The sequence below is a fragment of the Syngnathus typhle genome, linkage group LG4, assembly GCF_033458585.1.
Source record: "Syngnathus typhle isolate RoL2023-S1 ecotype Sweden linkage group LG4, RoL_Styp_1.0, whole genome shotgun sequence".
NCBI classification, from domain to species: domain Eukaryota; kingdom Metazoa; phylum Chordata; class Actinopteri; order Syngnathiformes; family Syngnathidae; genus Syngnathus; species Syngnathus typhle.
This window is the reverse complement of record NC_083741.1, coordinates 2,361,032-2,381,834: the sequence shown is the minus strand read 5'-3', so window position 1 is coordinate 2,381,834 and position 20,803 is coordinate 2,361,032. Positions and strand designations below refer to the sequence as shown.

At 41.4% G+C, this 20,803-nt stretch overlaps 1 protein-coding gene across 3 annotated transcripts in view; it reads right to left on the bottom strand.

Annotated features, from left to right (window-relative positions):
• LOC133153245 (SH3 and multiple ankyrin repeat domains protein 2-like) overlaps positions 1-20,803 on the bottom strand; it is a 202,593-nt gene that overhangs the window by 122,893 nt on the left and 58,897 nt on the right. For 2 of the 3 annotated variants that reach the window (XM_061277410.1, XM_061277411.1), the window contains exons 3-5: positions 20,133-20,272; positions 17,982-18,095; positions 12,088-12,169 (exon numbers count right to left, since the gene is read on the bottom strand). In XM_061277410.1, the coding sequence (XP_061133394.1) occupies positions 12,088-12,169; positions 17,982-18,095; positions 20,133-20,272 (336 nt within the window). Of the gene's footprint in view, positions 1-12,087; positions 12,170-17,981; positions 18,096-20,132; positions 20,273-20,803 lie in introns of those variants that run through there. The other variant, XR_009714275.1, reaches the window with a different exon arrangement.

Genomic DNA, 20,803 nt, shown 5'->3' with positions numbered 1-20,803 from the left:
ATTAAAATGAATGGAAATAGAATTAATCCTTTCCAGCTACGGCAGTGTAGTCAGAAATAAACAATACAATATAGAAATACCGTTTTTCTCCGTGTATAAACCCTAAAAATGGCATGTTGATGCTGGAAAAAAGCCTGTACCCATGTATAATACGCACCCAATTTTTTATGATTTAAAAAAAAATTATATATATATTTTTGTAAGTCCCAATGATCGTCACACACGCAGGGAGGCAATGGGTCTCATTTTTATAGTCTTTGGTATGGTCTTAACTGGGCTGGATGTAATTTTTTTTGTTGGCGTTGATTTCTCCGACTGCCCGTAAAGGCACCACCGCGGTCAGTGCGGACATGTGAAAAAGGCGTGCGGACGTGAAAAAGGCGGCTCTGTATGGGAGAGACGTTGAAGAGGAATAAAAACACCCATGGAAACCAAAACTTGCCCCTCGTCGTGACTCGGAGCCGCAACAAATGTTTCGGATTTGTGTAGAGTACATTGTGACAGCAAACGAGCAGGTGATCGAGCAAGCGTCTGATACGAGAGCATTGCGGTCGTATGGACCATGATTTTCTTTAAAAAAAAAATAAATCTTTTTTTAAAATTTAAAAAAGATTGTACCCATGTATAATGCGCACCCCAGATTTTAGGACAATAAATTAGTTAAATTTCGCGCAATATACACGGAAAAAAACGGTAAGTAAAATCACACTTGATTAGGAATAAATAACATGGCATTTTTGTTAGCAAATGTGTTAGAAAAATGTTCCCTTGCTATGTTTTTACTTGAGGTCAAAAGTTTTCTCTTCTGTATCCAGTCCACTCGAACTACCTCTTCCCAGATGTTCTTATCAGTATGTAAACACCTAGTGATTTTTTACTTACGAGACAAAGCCCACATGCCTTCCCCCTTCCCTTAGTGGCTCGTCTCACACTGTGGGTAGGGCGAATCCAAATAAAAAGAGCGGGAGTGCCTACAGATATTTTAGTGTGTGGAGATTGTGTTTAGAGCTATCTGTACTGCACTCCTCACGAGAAAAGACTTAATATTCTGTCTCACTTGTGGTTTGTTTGCTGTTGCTCTTCTCTTAATAGTTATTCAGTCATCAAAATAAACCTGACAAAATGACTCTCCATCTCACCTTTATGAGTATTATAATTGCACCAGTAAGCTTTTCTCTGCGTATCCACACCAACAGTCATTTTGAAACTCTTCTTCAATTCGACGTCTTTGAGTTGTCAAAACTCACTACTTTAGCCACAGTAGGTGCTCTTATCGCCTCTTTGTTCGCCACAAAAATTCAGCTGGTATATCAAACTTCACAGCATGCATCACATTTTCAAGTAACACTACTTCCTAGTAAAATGATGATCTGAGATGGCCATTCTATCCCAGTGACAGTCCGTCTGTCTGTCTTTCGCCGACGGACGTCCATTTTGCAGTCCAGGGCCCAGGAACCAGAAAGTTAAAAAAAAGGATGGACTGAGGATGGACGGTAATTGGTTTTCATCCATTCGTGTAATTGTCACTAACCAGGGCAAGTGCCGACAGACCTCTCACTGACGGACCCCCATTTCACTGTTGACTGAGAGAAACACGCCCACCCTGTCTTGCTTCTGTTGACTCAGGACACGAAGGGCAAGTTTGATCACGGGCAGGGCTGTGGACTCGGTCGGATTTTTGCTCCGAGTCCGAGTCCGGCCTCTTGACCATGAGTCCGAGTCCGGCTGTCCATTTTTTCTGTTAATTCATGTGACTGCTTAGTCTTTATTCAAGGCTAATTTAGATCAAAATCTAAATAATTACAACAGTTTTGTGAAGGCTTTGTCTTTATTAAACATATAAACGAATACAATAAACAGATACTTTCAAGTTTTAATCACCATTACACCACCATTATAGCTCAGACATTTATCTAAACACAAATAATTAGTGACGACCCCTTATTTGGAAAGCGAAAAACCCATGTCGTACGGCGTCAGCACTATGTTGTTTTCAATAAAAACATGAAGAACTCACGTTTGCGTCAGTCAATTTTTATAAAGGATTATTCTCATTTGAAGTCTTCAAATTCATCCGCGTTCTGCCATTGAAGCGGGGTGCATTCAAAGACCAGTCGTACAGACGGAACACTCATTACACGCAACAATATAATTACGTGAGCTCTTTGGATAAACCTCGATGCAAAGAAACTCCTCTTTTTGGGTACAGGCTACGCTGGAGTATATATTACAAAGGAGACTTTATACTTAATTGTGATCATCATTATGTGCAATATCCTCTGCCACACAATGCATAGATCTATTTCACTTCTATAACCCGTGCACTACCGTTTTTTTCCGTGTATAGTGCGCAAAATTTTACTAATTTATTGTCCTAAAATCCGGGGTGCGCATTATACATGGGTACAAAAAAAAAATAAAAAAAAAATTTTTTTTTTTTTATTTTTTTTTATTTTTTTTTTTTAAGTCCCAATAATCGTCACACACGCAGGGAGGCAATGGGTCCCATTTTTATAGTCTTTGGTATGGTCTTAACTAGGCTGGATGTAATTTTTTTTGTTGGCGTTGATTTCTCCGACTGCCCGTAAACGCACCACCGCGCTTCGTGCGCGCACGGGACAGCAAACGAGCAGGTGATCGAGCAAGCGTCTGATACGAGAGCATTGCGGTCGCATGGAGCGTGTTTGAAGTGAACAGCAGACAAGAAAGGCAAAGTGTTGTGAAATAAAATGCACAGAACGGATGCGCAAGACACGTCAGCTATATAAAGAGCGAGAGTTGTTTTCTTCCTATTAGTTTCAATTCACAGTTTAATTAGCAGTTTCAATCAGCAAATAACAAAATGCGTATTACAGGTAATATTTCATTTCACAACACTTTGCCTTGTTCCTTTGGTCTCTGCTGTTCATCCTAAAACACAAAGGCGCTCTTTAAGCAATGCGACAGTGAGCGCCCGGCGCGCTGCGGTTGCGCGACCGCACCAAATTAAGCTCCCTGCGCAGTGCGCACTGAGGTCCACTTAAATTTTAGAAAGTACATCAGGACTTTAAAAATATCTTCTAAATTTCAGCGACGGCTCTGTCACAATAATCGGCCAGCCCGGTGCAGTTGGGCGGTCGGCGGCGCGCTACGGTTGAGCGTTCTCTCGCACGCTCTCTCTCTCGCTCTCTCTCGCTCTCGCACACACGCAAACCGGATATCATACGGAGGCCGCCATTACAGATGCGCAGAACGGATGAGCAAGACACGTCAGCTATATAAAGAGCGAGAGTTCAGTTCTCTACCTAAATCCGTATTACAGGTAATATTTTATTTCACAACACTTTGCCTTGTTCCTTTCTTCTCTGCTGTTCACTTCAAACACGCTCCATGCGCACGGAGCGCGGTGGTGCGTTTACGGGCAGTCGGAGAAATCAACGCCAACAAAAAAAATTACATCCAGCCTAGTTAAGACTATACCAAAGACTATAAAAATGGGACCCATTGCCTCCCTGCGTGTGTGACGATCATTGGGACTTAAAAAAAAAAAAAAAAAAAAAAATAATTAAAATTTTTTTTTTTTTAAATTCATAAAAATTCGGTGCGTATTATACATGGGTACAAGCTTTTTTCCAGCATCAGCATGCCATTTTTAGGGGTGCGTACTATACATGGGGGCGCACTATACACGGAAAAAAACGGTATTTCTTTTTGTTATTAGCATTACTAAACTTCATACACTTCATACACTTTACGACACTTTACCACCATTTTATCTTCTTTTTTTTTGTAAATATTCATAGCTTATATTTTTAGTTTTACTACAATTGCTGTTATTTTTCTATATTTTTCTTTTTATATTGTATTCTATTTTTTTATGCCCGAGGACTACGGTCCAGAAGTCTCTTTTTGCACCTTTGTCCCCCTACTTGTACCTTCCTGTAAATCGAGCTGTTGTTACATGCAGTTTCTCACACGTGAGATTACCGTTTTTTTCCGTGTATAGTGCGCCCCCATGTATAGTACGCACCCCTAAAAATGGCATGCTGATGCTGGAAAAAAGCTCGTACCCATGTATAATACGCACCCAATTTTTATGAATTTTTTTAAAAAAAAATTTCAAATTTTTTTTTTTTTTTTTTTTTTTTTAAGTCCCAATGATCGTCACACACGCAGGGAGGCAATGGGTCCCATTTTTATAGTCTTTGGTATGGTCTTAACTAGGCTGGATGTATTTTTTTTTGTTGGCGTTGATTTCTCCGACTGCCCGTAAACGCACCACCGCGCACGGGAAAGAGGCGGCTCTGTATGGGAGAGACGTTGAAGAGGAATAAAAACACCCTTGGAAACCAAAACTTGCCCCTCGTCGTGACTCGGAGCCGCAACAAATGTTTCGGATTTGTGTAGGGTACATTGTGAGACAGCAAACGAGCAGGTGATCGAGCAAGCCTTGTCTGATACGAGAGCATTGCGGTCGCATGGAGCGTATTTGAAGTGAACAGCAGAGAAGAAAGGAACAAGGCAAAAAAAATATATAAAAAAAATTTAAAAAAAAAAATTAAAATTTTGTTTTGTACCCATGTATAATGCGCACCACAGATTTTAGGACAATAAATTAGTTAAATTTTGCGCACTATACACGGAAAAAACGGTAATAAAGTTCCTCTTATCTTATCTTATTCATCCATCCATTCATTTTATTTTATTACTCAGGTATTTTCAAAGCAAATTAATATTGTTGCATTTATTAATTTGCTTTAACATGACAGCGCAATATAATTAAAAGCTGACACGATAGCAATGTCAAACGTGTTCATTTAAGAAAAAGCCACACACGTTTTGTGATCAAATCTTTCATAACGAGAATGATTTGAGTGAATTGAGTTTTCAATTCACTCAAATCATTCTCGTTATGAAAGACTTGATCACAAAACGTTTCCGTCTGTACGACTGGTCTTTGAATGCACCCCGCTTCAATGGCAGAACGCGGATGAATTTAAAGACATCAAATGAGAATAATCCTTTATAAAAATTAAAATTGACTGACGCAAACGTGAGTTCTTCATGTTTTTATTGAAAACAACATAGTGCTGACGCCGTACAACGCCGTACGACATCGTTTTTTTTGCTATAATTCGGTATAATTCGAGGTAGTCCACCCTCACCCAAAGTTAAGGTTTCATGGGAATATTATTGTCATAATTGTCTGGAACATATATGATAATTGTTTAATGGTAGTTATTGATAGATCTTGAAGATGTCAAGTTATAGGTGCATAAGACTATGTTGTTCATGCATATAGCACGTTCATTGTAAGAGGGGAAGAGATGTTGTGTATTTTGGGCTAACTCAAATTCCGTAGTAGAAAAACCCCGGAAGTGGGATGGGCATTCTGTGTTGTTGTGGTACGCCTTGTGAACGCACTGTGAGTAAGGAATAAAGTTATAAGTTATCATTCACGTCGTTGTCCGACCTATTCTTGCTATCTAAGAACCTGGAAAATAGAAAGGATATAACATATTTCACGGGTCATTACGACGAGTTTGGTGGAGTTTTTACTGCTTCTTCCAACTCCTACCGTGCTGACTGTAACCTGACACTCTCTGGCTGCATCTTGCCTCTTTTTTTTATTGTCGGACTTGGTGGACTCGGTCAAAATCAGCACCGAGTCCGACCGAGTCCGACAGAGTCCGAGTCCCCGAGTCCGAACCGAGTCCACAGCCCTGATCACGGGTGTTCCCTTGCTTGTGCGAGAAGAGAGAACAGAGAAGAGGTGGGGCATGACTCATTTAAATAAGGAAAAAATAATCACTACCTTCATTTCCTAAGCAACAATGATAGTAATCACAGCTGCTTTCTTGTTATCCCTCAAATCCTGCTTGCTTTGGGACCATCGAGAAGCACACACCTGCTTGTGTATTTTGCACCCTTCTTGGTGTGAATGACTTGCAGCACCACTGAGCTTACATTCTTTGTGGTCACGATGTGCAAGGCTGAGTTGTGCGGAAAGCAGCACGTAATTTTCACGATGTTGATCTTTTACAGATTACCTGATCGATCCATGCTGACATGAACCGATCAGGTAATCTGTTTGGCAAAAATGAACTCATTTCATAACAATGTTCCGGTTCCTGCAAAGTCCATCTATCCATTATCTTAGCCTCTGCTCCTCACGAGGGTCGCGGTCACACTGGAGCCTATCCAAGCTGACATCAGGCAGAAGGTGGGCGACGCCCTGAATTGGTCACCGATTGAAGGGCACACAAACATTCACACCTTGCAATTTGAAGCGGTCGATTGGTCTACCATGCATGTTTTTGGAATGTGGAAGGAAACTGCAATATACAGAGAGAACCCACGCAGGCACAGGGAGAACATGCACTCTGGAAAAAGCTTGAATCGAACTCTGCTCCTCTGAACTATGCCATTTAACAATAAAGTCACTGTAATTCATTATTATTGATGACAGTGGCAACAAGTTTTTTTTTGGGGTGGTGATGATTGATGGACGGACGGAAGCAATGATGGAAGCACTTTTAAAATAATGACTATGTCTATTATGAATGAGGCTTCTATTATGAATAAGGGCGAACTGATGATGATAGATGAAGGATGAATGATGGGCCAGCAAAATTTGGTAAATTGCCCAAAGTTTTCCTGGACCAAGGTTGTATTTTTCTTCAAGTCCTACTTGAATAGTCATACTACTTATTTTGAATAAATCCTTCAGTTGTCATCTTCTTTGTAAAACATTCAGTTGTCTCATTGTCTCATCATGGACAATAATATGGTGTCGTGAAGGAAAGCGGCCAAGTTGTGAAAGCATGTGACAGGCCACTTGTGCACTGTTGTGGCACTGTTAAGATTCATTTCATATGGGGGCAAGGATTACGCTGAACATTCACATGCACCATGCCAGAGAAAATGGGTAAAATGTAGAACAGAGCTCTAGAGAGAGAGACAGAGAGACAGAGAGAGCTCTAGAGAGAGAGAGAGAGAGAGAGAGAGAGAGAGAGAGAGAGAGAGAGAGAGATGCAATTCTAGCAACTGTTTCCTAGGCAACGCAATCCGTCTGGAGAGGAAGGAGACCCACATTGTTGACAACACATCTCACAGCATTCACTTACACACGCACGCACGCATGCTCGCACGCAGGCACACACACACACATGCACGTACGCATGCACACGCACGCACGCACGCACACACACACGCACGCACACAAGCGCACGCATGCTCCTTCTTCATCTATCCAAATCTGACAGCTTTGATAGGTCAGTGCATTGCAGCGTGCAATACAAGCCTAACAATTTATCAACAATGTTATCTTTTTCAACAAGTGATGGCAGTGGGTGGGTGCTAAGGTTAAAGGAATGGGACTCCAAATGGGGACATGCTGGTCGGCACCCTGTGAGGCTGAAGTGCCAGTTTACCCCAAGACAGATCCAGCTTCTGGAGTGCGAATTATTGGGGTGGGGGTCAATATGAATGATCTCTCCGAAGAGGGACTGTTAAGCAACGACTCATTCTAAACTTGCTCAACTTGACGAACAGTTATCATGGACAGGGATTCTTAACCTCTGAGAATCGTCAAATATGGTTTTCATCTGCAACATGTGACTTTTTAATAGGCCCTCAGTAAACAGCTTCATCAGCACTTTAGTGATAGCTGATGAATCATGCAGAAAAATAACATCTGGCTCCCCTGCCTGTCCACCTTTCTCTCTCACTTTGCAGACAACAGACCGATTGTCAGCACACTCGTCTGATGTCAAGGCCAATAGAAGACAAGACTCTCCTGGAAATTAAAAATTAAAAAATAATTAAAAAACTAAAATTACTTTTCTTTAAGTTTATACATTTTACCAGATCAAATGTGATTTAAGCATGCATCATGCAGAAAAAAAATAACAACCAAGGAGTCCAAGGTGCCTCGCCCTAAATTCAGACTAGTAACACTACTTCCCTGTGACCCCAAAAATATAGGTGGTTTAAAAATCGAATAGATGTGACAATTTATTAAGCAAGAACTTATTTATCAAATGGCTGTTAATATTTTTTTTCCTTGTGGTTTTCCTTACCAGGGAGCTTTAGTCAAGGGGCCTTTGGCTTTAAAGGCTTAGATCCTTCAATTATTTAGATAATTACAGCAATTTTACACTTCGTTTGCATGAAACTCATTCAGAGAATAAAACAAATTCAGTTGTTTATTGAGTAATAGTAATAGGGTTAGTATTACATAGAAGAGAAATTATGTAATTGAAGTGTCGATAATTTTCAAGTAGTGTCATTATTGCTATCAACGGGGAATATATAAGAATAACTATATTGTACAAGTGGGTGGCCTTTTAATAACTGCTCTCTCCTGTTTATTAGGGAGTAGAGTTGTAGCTGATGTTTTTGCAACTGCAAATCCTCAAGGACACAGACTGTTAAGTATGTTTTTCTAGGACCCTCCCTGATCAGGAGCCTTTTACCTAAGTTGCATCAACTCAGCCACGTTATCTGCACTTGGGCACAATCACAACCCTAATACAGGCAAGCTAAGGTCAAGCTTCATCCAAAGTTAGGTGACACACACTGGCAAACAATTACAGTGGAGCCTCGGTTTTCGACCACAATCCGTTCCAGAAGGCTGTTCGAGAAGTGAATCATTCGAATTCCGAATCATGTTTTCCCATTACAAATAATGGGAAAAAAATAATCCGTTCCAAGCAAAAAAACCCGACTTTTTTAAGCATTTTTTCATTTGCGCATTTTTATCCGATCGCGCAACTGCAGCGTACCGCCGAACGCTCAACCGTAGCGCGTCACCGACCACGCAACTGCACCGCGCTGTTCGCATTATTGTGACAGTGCCGTCGCTAAAATTTAGAAAATATTTTTAAAGTCCTGATGTACTTTCCAAAATTTAAGTGGACCTCAGTGCACAGGGAGCTCAATTTTGTCCGATCGCACAACCGCAGCGCACCGGGCGCTCACTGTCGCATTGCTTTAGGAGCGTCTTTGTGTTTTAGGATGGCTTTACTGCTCCCACTTGCTTCCTTTGGAGGCATGATTAGAGTTGATGCAATCCTCAGAATAACGAGAATGTAATAACGATATTTTTTTATAAATAAAATAAAAATAAAAATAATTTTTTGTTCCAATACCGATTTGTTCGAGAACCGGGACGTTCGAAAACCGAGGCTCCACTTATATTTAAATCTCTTCCAATGGAGAAGGAAAATAAACAATTCGATTAGTACACAGAGTAGTAAAACACTAGATGTTCCCATTTTTATTGGTTATTACAGTAGAACATTGATTGGCTTAACCAGATAATAAGGGGAAGGGATAATCCTTTTCTTCACTAGCCTAATAATGCAACATTGTTGCACTTTTTTTGTTTAAAAACACAGAAAATGCCCAGTACATAAAAAAGATTGTAAATAAAATAAATAAATAACAAACAAAAATAAAACAACATACATACATACATACATACATACATACATACATACATACATACATACATACATACATACATACATACATAAATAAATGCACTGGTTAGCAAGTCTTCCTCACAATTCAGAGGTTGTAGGTTTGATTCCGGCTACGGCCTTCTTGTGTGGAGTTTGCATGTTCTCCCCATGCCTGTGTGGGTTTCCTCCAGATACCCCAGTTTCCTCCCAAATTCCCAAAACATGCTAGGTCGGCCAATGGACGACTCCAAATTGTCCGTGGGTGTGAGTTCAAGGTGTTCCCTACCAACCGCCCAAAGACTGTCGGGATAGGCTCAAGCATGCCCGCGACCCTCGTGAGCATAAGCGGTTCAGGGATGGATGGATATCTTGTCAGTTTTATTTTTAACCTTATCTTACGCTGGTGTGCTGGAGCGTGTCCCAGCAGTCTTTTGGGTAGAATGAGGGGTACAATCTGAACCGGTCATCAGCCTTGTGGTTACATTTTAACTCTCCAAATACACTATGGTGAAAAAAATACACATGAGATTTGAATGCGATCCTTCGTTGACATTAACATTAGCAGTTTAAAAATGAAGCTTGTGTTTTATATAAATACACAATGCGTGTAAATTGTTTTGTTATGTGATTTGTTCTACAATAAACTCCAACTAAGCTGTCATGAGTGTAAACTACTATACGCTTGCTACGCAAGCAATATGGCATATTCAGGGTTCTTTCTCAACATTGGGAACTTGTAAGCATACCGCGCCGTTCTGTAGTCATGGTGTTAATGAGGGAAGCCAAACTTAAAATCATGATTACATTTTCAATTAATCGTCCAGTCCTACTAATAGCTAATAGGCATGCCTATGTGACGGCCATGTTGGCATTGGCGACATGAAACCAATGAACAGACATAAAGGGTGGCCATGTTGGCAGGGGTGATGTGCCCATAAAAGGCAATAGAAGTATATTTTGTGGTTGTTTACTAACGCTTGCGATGCACATGTCACGCAAACAAGTATTGATATTTGGTATAGTATATTTTTTTGTCAAACCCGACTTGATGGCACCCATTTGTGTGAAAAAAAGTGAAAAAAAAAGAGCACATTTCCTTTTTTTCCACGCTAACCTAAGAGTGACAAGCTGTGTACAATTTTTCCCCCCAATGTTTTTGGGGGTGTTCTTTGTCTATTTCGCAATGTACGGAGAGTGTGTGTGTGTGTGTGCTTGCCCACAGGGCGTTGTGATGCGAAGTGCAGTGGTGTTGGAGTAGTAGTGCTTGTAGTTAGTGCATGTTGCATGCTTCTTCCTGCTTGCTAACTTCTGCTTTCAGCTACTGCCGCCGGCTAGCCCCGTTTCCGGGGGCGAAAAGAGGAGCCGAGTGCGTAAGTCTCCTCAGCCGGTACATAGCCTCTCCACCGTCAAGACCTCTGTATGCCTCCTTGTGGCCACACATGGTAACTGGGTGCCTCACGGCTCCAGGCCAAATTGCAGGGGATCGATCGGGGGAGCAACAGTGGGCCCCTAGGCGTGATGTACAGGCCCACCGGCGTGTGGATGTCCTGGTGCCCGCTAACCACTGTCCCAGCTATGGGGGAAATAGCACCCCCGCTGCCTTGTGGGTATCGTCTGGAATGAAAAGGCTAAGAGAGCAAACCCCGACAGGAAACCCGGCTCGGACTCTGTTAGGCAGACTCATGCTTTAAAAAAAAGCATTGTTCTGGCAACTCCTGCAGCCAACCTGATGCCAAATGTATCGGTTCACCGTTCCTTTGGATGACAACAGGAAGGCCGAGAGGGAAGCCCTGATCCCTGGGAAACTCAAGGCTTCCATAGAACTTGCCCAGGCTTCTTGCGCAGTGGAGAGGCTCACCAGCCACAGCAGACGCTGTGCAAAGAACACCTAACCTCCAGACACAAGAAATCTATGGTCTTTCGAGACTGTGATGCCGATGATGATGATGATGTACGGATAAAATTCAAAATAATTGGTCATGTAATTATTCCCTCCTGAGTTCACATGCATCTCTCCACCTGGAGAACAGACAACCAGGAGAACACTAAAACTCTAGCCTTGCCTATTTCCAAGTGCGGGATACAACCACAACGTGAAAAAAAAAAGACACTTGATGATGATGTTTGATGATGCTGGACAAATGACCACTGTGATCTAACACAACCTTATATTTGCTGATGATTAGTATAAACTAATTGAATAGCTTAGTAGAACTGATTCAAACATGGCCATCTCTTCAAAGTTTGCAAATCAATGTCATTTATAGTAGTGGTTGAATAATCTTGAGCGTAATTGTTCACATGCAAATGCATATGCTCACACACATTCGAGTAAATCCAATAGCAGCAAACAAGACAGCAAAGCAAAGGAAGGCACACACCATCTTGAAATGCTTGCGATTGAATGTCACATTTCATTAAATTATTTACTGAACTAAAAAGGAGAAACTTGTATTCTGTATTGCGCATGCACTAGCCTGATGACTGCAAGCTCAATCAATCAAATTTAAAATAAATTTGACGTCTGTAACAGCCTTTACAATTTTTATGACATTTAGAAACATGGAACGGTTGAAGATTGTCCCACTGTTATAATGAAATAAAGGTAATTTCACTAGATGAGGACAGAGTATGGGTTTACCTGGAGGCATCAAAGCTGTCGTAAGATCCCACAGTGTAGTGTCTAAACAATTTCCGTCTGTCAGCACGGTCCACTCGGGAATCTGATACATCAGAACAATAACATCAATGTTAATATTACATCATTGGCGTTACGTCAAGATGAAGTACGTACTTAAGCCATCGAAACATTACTTTTAAACGCGCACGCACGCTTGCACGCTCGTTTGCTCGCACGCACGCTCACACGCATGCACGCACGCGCACACACGCACACACACGCACACACACACACAATGTCTCAGTAATGAATGAAAACACATCACATCTACAGTCTTCATCAGTTTTCCATAAATCAACAAAGAATCTTAAAACACTGATATTTTGGTGTTTAGTTGTGCTGTTTAATTCATACAAAGTGCTGTAGGAGTAGGATAAATTTTTCAAAGCTAAAGGTCGTTTGCTTCCTGAGATTAAAACCTGTCCATTTGTCTTTCAAACTTTGGTAAACTCTTTGTGTCTTTGCTGCTTGGCAAGTGGCCACATGGTGTTGGTTTTGTTATCTCCTGAGTGTGAGCCTGAAGGAATGAGCCTGGAGATGCTAAAACTATTTACTGACTGAAAGAACTTTCAGCCAGTGATGATCATTTCTTGTGACTTCCCAAGAGTCAAATTAACATTTAATGTGATGAAATAATACACATCAGTCAAATAACTTTTTTAAAAAATTAAGAAGTGGAGAGTGAGAAGGTATCAATGTGGGCTAAATTGAAAATAAAATACAATTGTTCAACTAATCAAAATCCTAGTGTTGCCATTATAAATCTGAAAAGCACTCCCTATTCAAAGCTTTAAACGTTTACATCATTTATATGAACAATATCTCAACAACCCTTTTATGACTTTGCCCTTGATGTTGATGCAGAAAATAAAAAACTGTGTAAAAACATTAACTCCAGGCAACAGCACCTTCAAATTACAAGACATTCAACAAAAATGAGGCCTTTTCATTCCAGCGTCTTGTCTTCGTGTTTGTCTTATTCACTTCCTTTAATGCTTCGTCTTTCACTTCACCATAGACTCCCAGACCAGCTGTCACACTTTCACAGAAATGCTAACCCACTGATCCGGCTTACATCTTGTCATCTTTACAGGAGCATTTTTTTCTCCCCCAAACACTCTGCCCCCAGTGTTAGATTGGAGGAAGGAAGAAGCAACTGCAAGAAGATGGTCCAGCAACAGCATAAGAGCAATTTAAAAAAATAAAAAGGTGAGGAGTTGTCCAAAGTTTACATATGCATGAAAAAGAAAAAGCGATGCTAAGGAACAACTGTAGCATAATTGCTCCCACCCCGCTGGTGTTACGTGCTAGGTATTGAATTAAATCCTGGAGATTTGCAAAGTTAGGTCTGTCAGAAAATTTGTAAACTTGATGAAAAGTGGGCTGTGTAGCGCGCTGGGTAGAACGTCCGCCTCACAGTTAGGAGGGTGTGGGTTCGATTCCACCTCCGGCCCTCCCTGTGTGGAGTTTGCATGTTCTCCCCGGGCCCGCGTGGGTTTTCTCCGGGCACTCCGGTTTCCTCCCAAAAACATGCTTGATAGGTTGATTGAAGACTCCAAATTGTCCCTTGGTGTGAGTGCCATTGCAAATGGTTGTTTGTCTCTGTGTGCCCTGCGATTGGCTGGCAACCGGTTCAGGGTGTCCCCCGCCTACTGCCCGATGACAGCTGAGATAGGCTCCAGCACACCCGCGACCCCCGTGGGGACTAAGCGGTTCAGAAAATGGATGGATGGATGGATGATGAAAAGTGTGCAAGCCAGCAGTGTTAAAACACAAACAAACAACTTGACCGGAAGAATATTGCCTTATGTAAAGAGACTCACCTCCTAATCTCTCGCTAAATTTTGATCACCTCTTTGTCGGGGTCTGTTTTATTGGTGTTATAAAATTATGGTAATTAACTGAGGTTAAAGAATAACTCACCCACTACCAGACTTTTGCCCTACCCATCTTGATTAGTCTTATTTGTAGTCATTTGTTTTAATTGCAGGTGTTGGTCAAATTTACTACTAATAAACCAGTATCATTACCTTCTAATATACTACAAGGTACAACAGATGGTCTGGTGCATAAACATGCATTAGTTTACTTTAGGTTACGCTGCTATGAGGCTTTACAAGGATAGAAGGATGCTAACCTGAATTTTCACAAAGCATGTCTAAACAGGGCCTAATCCTGCTGCATCATAGCTATTCAATGAGAAGGATTAGCAGAAGTGTGTGAGTGTGTGTCTGTGTCTGTGTCTGTGTGTGTGTGTGTGTGTGTGTGTGTGTGTTTGTGTGTGTGTGTGTGTGTGTGTGTGTGTGTGTGTGTGTGCGTGTGTGTGTGTGTGTGTGTGTGAGAGAGAGACAGAGACAAATTGTGAGAGAGCGAGAGTGCAAGAGTGAGAAAGATAAAGAGAAAGTGAGAGAGGTAGAAGAACTGACTATGTTACATGCAGTCAATAGTCAATAAGTCCTTTGAAACCAGAATATTGGAAGTATTCAGGTTTTTAAAGGAAAATACAAAAACGTGCACAAAAATAAGAACCCAAATGAGAAGATATTTGGGTTTTTAAAAACAGAAAATAATAGGCCTGGGTTACCGTTTTTTTCCATGTATAATGCGCCCCCATGTATAATACGCACCCTAAAAATAGCATGTTGATGCTGGAAAAAAACCTGCACCCATGTATAATATGCACCCAAATTATGACTCCTACTTAAGTCCGTAAAAGTAAAATTATTTCAGAAAAAAATATCATCTTTGGGAACAACCGGATGTTATTATGCCGGTGAGTATCACTGCCCATGCGCTAGCCAACTCGATAGCGAAGAAATGTTTCGGATTTGTGTAGGGTACATTGTGACAGCAAACGAGCAGGTGATCGAGCAAGCGTCTGATACGAGTATGGAGCGTGTTTGAAGTGAACAGCAGAGAAGAAAGCGCATCTGTAATGCCGGCCTCCGTATCATATCCGGTTTTAAAAAAATAAAAAAATTAAATAAAAGATTATTTTTTTTTTTTGTGTACCCCTGGATAATGCGCACCCCAGATTTTAGGACAATAAATTAGTTAAATTTTGCGCATTACACATGGAAAAAAACGGTACTTCTTTTCTAACTCAAATATTGTCATTTAAACGCGATAGAGTTTTCTCCGTTGAGTGACACAGTGGTTTGTGTTCTCCGCATGCTCAACCGCAAGGAACCTTGTTGTTTTTGTTTTTTTTAGTCCACTAAGTCCTTGTATTGCAATAGTGAGCTTAAATTGTATACAGTGATTTTTCTGCTGCATTTTCACTTTATTTTCTGTCTCTACAATATAAATGACAGTTTGAATATAGACACACTTATATGTCTGTATATTATGTAAATAATATGTATTGGATTCCCAGAATTGATGGCACAATTGATAGAAGATTTAATCAATTCCAAAAAGATTCATTTGTGACAGCTCTAGACATGACTATAATGTGTTTTATTGATGGCAGAACGTAACAAACGGAATTGACATCTACTGTTTGCGTCACGACGTCATCCAAGCGTCGCTGTCTGACTCCAAATACCTAAAAGCCTAAATGGGGGAGTAACGCTGTCCACTCATGCATGTAAATACATTATTCCAAATGTTTCAGAAATCATAATTTTGGCCTTCATCCAAATTTTGACTTCCTGTAAACGTAATCAGTTTTCTCATTATTCATGAGGAAATGTGCACATCATCAAAGACTGTAATGGGAGACTACGCTTACCTAAGAAACGGTGGAATGATCCCAACAGTATGCAAAGCCTATTGTCCATCACCGTATTAGCACATTTACTGAGTTTGCATATAATGCAACAGACTATCTTAACTGAGCAAACAACACAATGTGGGCAACGAAGGCTGAGTTCTAACTTTGCCACTGTGTGCACGTACGTGTGCACAATTAGGGTGTTATGAGATAAAATGCAAGAAGGAACAAATCAAAGCAATGTTTTGTTGAGCTGAATTTACCAAATAATGCCTTTTCTTTTGTGTCTTTGCTTTTGTGCCCAGCCCTTTTTTTGGGACCCCTTTTCTGTGATTTGGACACTTTACCAAATTATGGCAGTCCGTCCTTTGGCCTCGACCTGGGCCCCCTTTCCGTCTTCTTTATTGATATTATAGTTGTCCCCCATCCTCGTATGTCATTGATCTTGAAAAGGGGTCCGTCCATCGTCAGTCCGAGAAAAAGTCAATGTAATCCAACAGATGAGACACCAATTCTGAGGCTTCATAATTCACATTAACTGAGATTTAAACCTCATTAGCTGGCTAATTTACTATTCATGTCCATTTAACTTACGAGCACAACATCCAGGTTCAATACAGGGACACATAAAAATCATCCATCCATCCATTTTCTGTACCGCTTTGTCCCCACAGGGATCGCGGGCGTGTTGGAGCCTATCCCAGTAGTCATCGGGCAGTAGGCGGGGGACACCCTGAACCGGTTGCCAGTCAATCGCAGGGAACACAGAGACATCTACACTCAGACCTAGGGGCAATTTGAAATGCTCAATCGGCCAACCATGCGTGTTGTTGGGATGTAGGAGGACCCGGAGTGCCTGGAGAAAATCCACACAGGCACGGGGAGAATCAATGGGACCAGTTTAATAACTTGACACTTCTACTTTTCTTCGTCCCCTCCTAATAAACAGCACACCCGCATGCATGCAAGCATGTCTTAAATGAGGCTATAAGACTGCGAATCACTATGCTATAACACTATCCTTGGAGGGGTTGTGTTTGCAAGCTGAGCTTGGGGCACTTTGAGCAGAACACATTAGAGGAGGTCCCTGTGCCAAAGGCCTTGAGTCAAACTGTAAAATAGGCCACCCAGAGGAAGGCAAAGAACCAGAGATAGCAGAGCAATTTGCTTCCCATCTGCCTTGATCATTGGTGACACACTAGCTTAGGAAATAGAGCAAATTAAAATAAGACCGGACTTGGCCCAAGCAACACTGTGCTTTACGATAATGTCAGTAATAAAACAGTCAGAAATGCCAATACAAAGAGGTGGGAAAAAATGAATCACTCAGAGTTGCAGTGTACAAGACAACATTTCAGTGTGCATGAACGAGGATAACTTGTGATGCTGGGAGCGTAACGTGGTGTGATGTATTCATTGGCTTGCCCCAAGGGGAAATCAAAGTAACCACAGTTGCGTTAGCAGGGCGATGCAGCACTTAGCTTTGTGCACCACAGCTTCAGAAAACACAAAGGCTGCAACACACAACACTCATGTATTGGAGAAAAAAACCCCACTTGCATGCCCTTGGGAACTTTAGCATCCTGCATTGATCTTGCTATCCTACTGCTGCAGCTATGCCCTATACCAGGGGTGGCCAACCAGTCAGAGACTAAGAGCCACATTTTTTACTGTGTACCGCAAAGAGCCAGATCATACACATGTAGATAGATGAACTAGAACCCCCACCCCACCCCCCACCCCCAGCTGCTCGGTTTTAAATGGACCACATTTAGGTGTGCATTTTTTCCCTGCCATTTTGAGAACGAAATTGACACTAATTGTTTCCTCGAATGGGTTTGCCCCTCCTCCTTTGCGGGATTTCACTTCATGCGCATTAGCATTTGACGAAAATACCATATTGAACTCAAGCGAAGCGAACACGCAGCGTTTGACGAAAATACCATATTGAACTCAAGCGAAGCGAACACGCACAAAAACAAACAAACAAATAAACCCACAAATGTTGATATGAACGTAAAGGAGCCGCATGAAACCCGGCAAGGAGCCGCATGCGGCTCGCGAGCCGCGGGGTTGGCCACCCCTGCCCTATACTATGAAAAAAATCCATCCCCATAACAAAAGTGTTGATGCAACTTACAGCTCCTCTCCTCAGTAGCCTTGGCCAGGATCTCCTCTACACAATCGGCTGGGAACCAGCCCACCTGGCCACGGGCGCTGCCTTCCCAGTAGCCACCTTCTCCGATGCTGAGAACTGGGTTAAGGGGAAAGGTGGGGAGGGTGAAAAAGGGGATCAGTCTCAGTCAATTATCAATTCACATAAAAACAAAAATAATACAGTATTCCAATTCAGCTCATTTTCTCTAACGTTTATGTTTACTTTTGTGCTTGAATCGTTCAATAATTCAATAAGTTCTGCTACACAAGACCTTATTTTGACCATTTTTTTCCACACCAAAAATGGTATGTGATGTACTATATATACAGTGCCTTGCGAAAGTATTCGGCCCCCTTGAACCTTTCAACATTTTGCGACATTTCAGGCTTCAAACATAAAGATATAAAATTGTAATTTTTTGTCAAGAATCAACAAGTGGGACACAATCGTGAAGTGGAACGAAACTGATTGGATAATTTAAACCTTTTTAACAAATAAAAAACTGAAAAGTGGGGCGTGCAATATTATTTGGCCCCCTTGCGCTAATGCTTTGTAGCGCCACCTTTTGCTGCAATTACAGCTGCAAGTCGCTTGGGGTATGTCTATCAGTTTTGCACATCGAGAGACTGGAATTCTTGCCCATTCTTCCTTGCAAAACAGCTCGAGCTCAGTGAGGTTGGATGGAGAGCGTTTGTGAACAGCAGTCTTCAGCTCTTTCCACAGATTCTCGATTGTATTCAGGTCTGGACTTTGACTTGGCCATTCTAACACCTGGATACGTCTATTTGTGAACCATTCCATTGTAGATTTGGTTTTATGTTTTGGATCATTGTCCTGTTGGAAGATAAATCTCGGTCCCAGTCTGAGGTCTTTTGCAGACTCCAACAGGTTTTCTTCCAGAATGGTCCTGTATTTGGCTCCATCCATCTTTCCATCAATTTTAGCCATGTTCCCTGTCCCTGCTGAAGAAAAGCAGGCCCAAACCATGATGCTGCCACCACCATGTTTGACAGTGGGGATGGTGTGTTCAGGGTGATGAGCTGTATTGCTTTTACGCCAAACATATCGTTTTGCATTGTGGCCAAAAAGTTCGATTTTGGTTTCATCTGACCAGAGCACCTTCTTCCACATGTTTTGTGTCTCCCAGGTGGCTTGTGGCAAACTTTAAACGAGACTTTTTATAGATATCTTTGAGAAATGGCTTTCTTCTTGCCACTCTTCCATAAAGGCCAGATTTGTGCAGTGCACGACTGATGTTGTCCAATGGACAGACTCTCCCACCTCAGCTGTAGTTATCTGCAGTTCATCCAGAGTGATCATGGGCCTCTTGGCTGCATCTCTGATCAGTCTTCTCTTTGTTTGAGATGAAAGTTTGGAGGGACGGCCGGGTCTTGGTAGATTTGCAGTGGTCTGATACTCCTTCCATTTCAATATAATTACTTGCACAGTGCTCCTTGAGATGTTTAAAGCTTGGGAATTCTTTTTGTATCCAAATCCTGCTTTCCACTTCTCCACAACAGTATCTCGGACCTGCCTGGTGTGTTCCTTTGTCTTCATGGTTCTCTCTGCGCTTTAAACAGAACCCTGAGACTATCAAAGAGCAGGTGCATTTATACGGAGACTTGATTCTCCGTGCAGGTACAGTTGCATTCTATTTATCATCATCAGTCATTTAGTACAACATTGGATCATTCAAAGATCCTCACTGAACTTCTGGAGTGAGTTTGCTGCACTGAAAGTAAAGGGGCCGAATAATATTGCACGCCCCACTTTTCAGTTTTTTTATTTGTTAAAACAGTTTAAATTATCCAATAAATTTCGTTCCACTTCACGATTGTGTCCCACTTGTTGTTGATTCTTGACGAAAAATTACAATTTTATATCTTTATGTTTGAAGCCTGAAATGTGGCAAAATGTTGAAAGGTTCAAGGGGGCCGAATACTTCGCAAGGCACTGTATGTATGTATATGATGTATCAGGTAGAACACAACTCTCACATAAAAAACAAAGATATATATATATTGAAATTTGACGAGATTTAGGTTAAGCTAGGTCTACTGTATCACAGTAGGGAATTGTGAAAGTTTTGCAAGACTTTTTCTTTTCTATTGAAAGGGTAATTTACAATCTTACCTTTGACTCTATCATTCTTATAGAGGTAGATCTCTCCTTCGGCCTGCGCAGTGTAAGCACGAACCACCACAAAGTGTCTCCCCGGTACCGCACTGTACAGCTTCCTCCTCGTGCCTTGGGCTTCTCCATGACTGCTGGGACTGACATAAGCGGAAACCGCATTACTGGAGCTAAAGATTCAAATACAGTCACTTGATAACAGTGTGACCACATTTGTTAAGACCCACATGATCATACTAACCTGCACAATTTGATTTAATCTTATTCATTTACTATGCTCATTGAAATCCCCAATGGGGAATTACAACACACACTCTGCTGCATGTTTGTGTTGCACACTAAGAAAGAAAAAAGAAAAGGAGAAAACCAGATCATACACGCAAGAGAGACATCAAAGTGATAGGGGTGTATAAAAAGTGCTTGACCTCAAAAGTAAACTGGAAGCAAGCTTGACTCTTTCCAACAACATGCTATTTTATTTTTTGTCCACAGTGGGACTTGAATGTGATGCTTCAGTTCCAAAGGTAATGATGAGCAACCGTGGGCCACTTACATATACATGTTGAACATGCAAACTCCACATAAAAACGCTCCAGGCAATTCACCTTGTCAGAAGTGTTAACCAATCTTCCATTGTTGTCCTTTATGATATGTACAGTAGGCTATACACG